This window comes from Sturnira hondurensis, unplaced genomic scaffold (genome assembly GCF_014824575.4).
Source record: "Sturnira hondurensis isolate 20B ecotype Veracruz unplaced genomic scaffold, ASM1482457v3 Scaffold0004703, whole genome shotgun sequence".
Classification (NCBI taxonomy): Eukaryota; Metazoa; Chordata; class Mammalia; order Chiroptera; family Phyllostomidae; genus Sturnira; species Sturnira hondurensis.
This window is the reverse complement of record NW_028077334.1, coordinates 151,789-154,065: the sequence shown is the minus strand read 5'-3', so window position 1 is coordinate 154,065 and position 2,277 is coordinate 151,789. Positions and strand designations below refer to the sequence as shown.

The 2,277-nt window shown below is 40.3% G+C and overlaps 1 protein-coding gene across 1 annotated transcript; it reads left to right on the top strand.

Annotated features, from left to right (window-relative positions):
* The first annotated feature begins 976 nt into the window (after window positions 1-976).
* Window positions 977-1,900, top strand: LOC118986910 (olfactory receptor 7A10-like). Its single transcript, XM_037045959.1, has one exon. It carries the CDS (start codon window positions 977-979, stop codon window positions 1,898-1,900), a length of 924 nt encoding a protein of 307 aa, XP_036901854.1.
* Window positions 1,901-2,277: the final 377 nt, after the last annotated feature.

Below are 2,277 nucleotides of genomic sequence, written 5' to 3'. Positions count from 1 at the left end.
AACAATGCACAGGCCCCATTGTTTTTAATATCCTCTAACACCATCTCTCCTGCCCCTGATACACTGGCTGGTTCTGAGCCTTGATTTTCTAAAATCACCATCTTCCTCAGGGCCTTTGCATTGGCTATTCTTCTGCCTGGCAAACACTTTCTCCCTCTTAGGTTCCCTCTTTGAGGTGCCTGTTAACGTGTTGCCTGCTGGCAAGGCTTGACTAAACTCTATGAAAAAGAACACCCTCAGCATGCATAGCCCTGGAGAACTTCTCAGTAAGTAAAGTAACCTGTCAGAGAAAGACATATGTTATATGGTTTCACTTACATGTGGAGTCTGATGAAGAAATGATTTAACAAGCAAAATAGAGATGTATGGATAGATAAAATACAGGATGACAGGTATTGAGTGGGAGATTAGGGGTTGGGGGATTGGTTTAGAGAAAAAGTACTCATGGACATGGACAACAGTATGTTATTGGGGTGGGGGAGTAGGGGATATCAGAGGGTGAAACGGTTATAGGAAAATTGCAATAAAAATGAAAAAATACAAAGCATCCTCTCCATGTAGTGTGATTTAATTTTCTACATACCAACTGCACCATTGGATATATTATAGTATTAATTGCGCTTGATTATGCTCTTTGTTCATCTTTAGTTTGAGGAACCCTTTGTTTTTCATTATTCCATACTCTGAACAGTGCCTGGTACAGATGTACAGTCAATATAGGAGTATGCTCCTCAAATACATGAACAATATCCCCAATAAAATAGCAATATACATGGTGTTTGAAGAATGAATGATGGTAGAAAAGGGAATTCTAATGAGCAATGGCAGTAGACATGCCTTAATAAGAACTAGATCCTAACCCAATATGAAAATTATTTTTTGCATTCTAAAAGAAAAATGTAGCATTTATTCTCAGTTACTAATGTAAAAATTAGTTATTCATTTTCTTCTATTTTTTGGTAGTCACCTGCCCCACATGGAACCAGGCAATGGTACACAAATTTCAGAGTTTCTTCTCCTGGGACTGTCAGAAGAACCAGAACTGCAGCCTGTCCTCTTTGGGCTTTTCCTCTCCATGTACCTGATCACTGTGTTGGGAAACCTGCTCATCATGCTGGCCGTCAGCTCAGACTCCCACCTCCACACAGCCATGTACTTCTTCCTCTCCAACCTGTCCTTGGTAGACATCTGTTTTACCTCCACCACCATCCCAAAGATGCTGGTGAACATCCAGACACACAGCAAAGCTATCACCTATGCAGGTTGCATCACCCAGATGTATTTTTATATACACTTTGCAGTGTTGGATAACTTCATCCTTACTGTCATGGCCTATGACAGGTATGTGGCCATCTGTCACCCCCTGCACTACACAGTCATCATGAACCCCCGCCTCTGTGGGCTGCTGATTCTGGTGTCCTGGATCATTAGTATTCTGCATTCCTTGTTAGAAAGCTTAATGGTGTTGCAGCTGTCCTTCTGCTCAGACTTGGAAATCCCTCACTTTCTCTGTGAACTCAAAGAGGTGGTCCAACTTGCCTGTTCTGACACCTTTTCTAATGACATTTTGATGTACTTTTCAGCTGGGCTGCTGGGTGGTGGTCCCTTGGCTGGGATTCTATATTCTTACTCTAAGATAGTGTCCTCCATATGTGCAATCTCATCAGCTCAGGGGAAGTATAAAGCATTTTCCACCTGTGCATCTCACCTCTCAGTTGTCTCCTTGTTTTACGGTACAAGCCTAGGTTTGTATTTTGGCTCTGCTGGTACTGACCACTTACAGTCTAGTGCAGTCACCTCAGTGATGTACACTGTGGTCACACCCATGCTGAACCCCTTTATCTATAGTCTCAGGAACAAGGACATAAAGAGGGCTCTGAAAAGATTTCTTGCTAGGTAACCTTTTCAAAGACCAACTGTGTGGCTGAAAAAGTTCCCCTAAATGTTCAAAACTTCAGAGCAAGAATTACTGACAGAAGTTCTTATAATCTTTAGACCATATGTAATTGGAAATTCTCTTGTATCTCGTGGGTTCACATAAATTACATTATCATAATATATTCTTTTATGACATATATTATTCCAAGTAATATTTCTGGTGTTTTACAGAAAGAATAGTCATGTATTATACTAGTCTTTTGGACTAAAGTACACTTGGATACTGAGGTCATGTATATAACTTTGTTGGAGAGGAATATCTGAGACCACAAATTTCACTTACATGGTCATAAATATTTTTTATAGCACTACATTTACTATGCTTCTTGCTAATGTAGA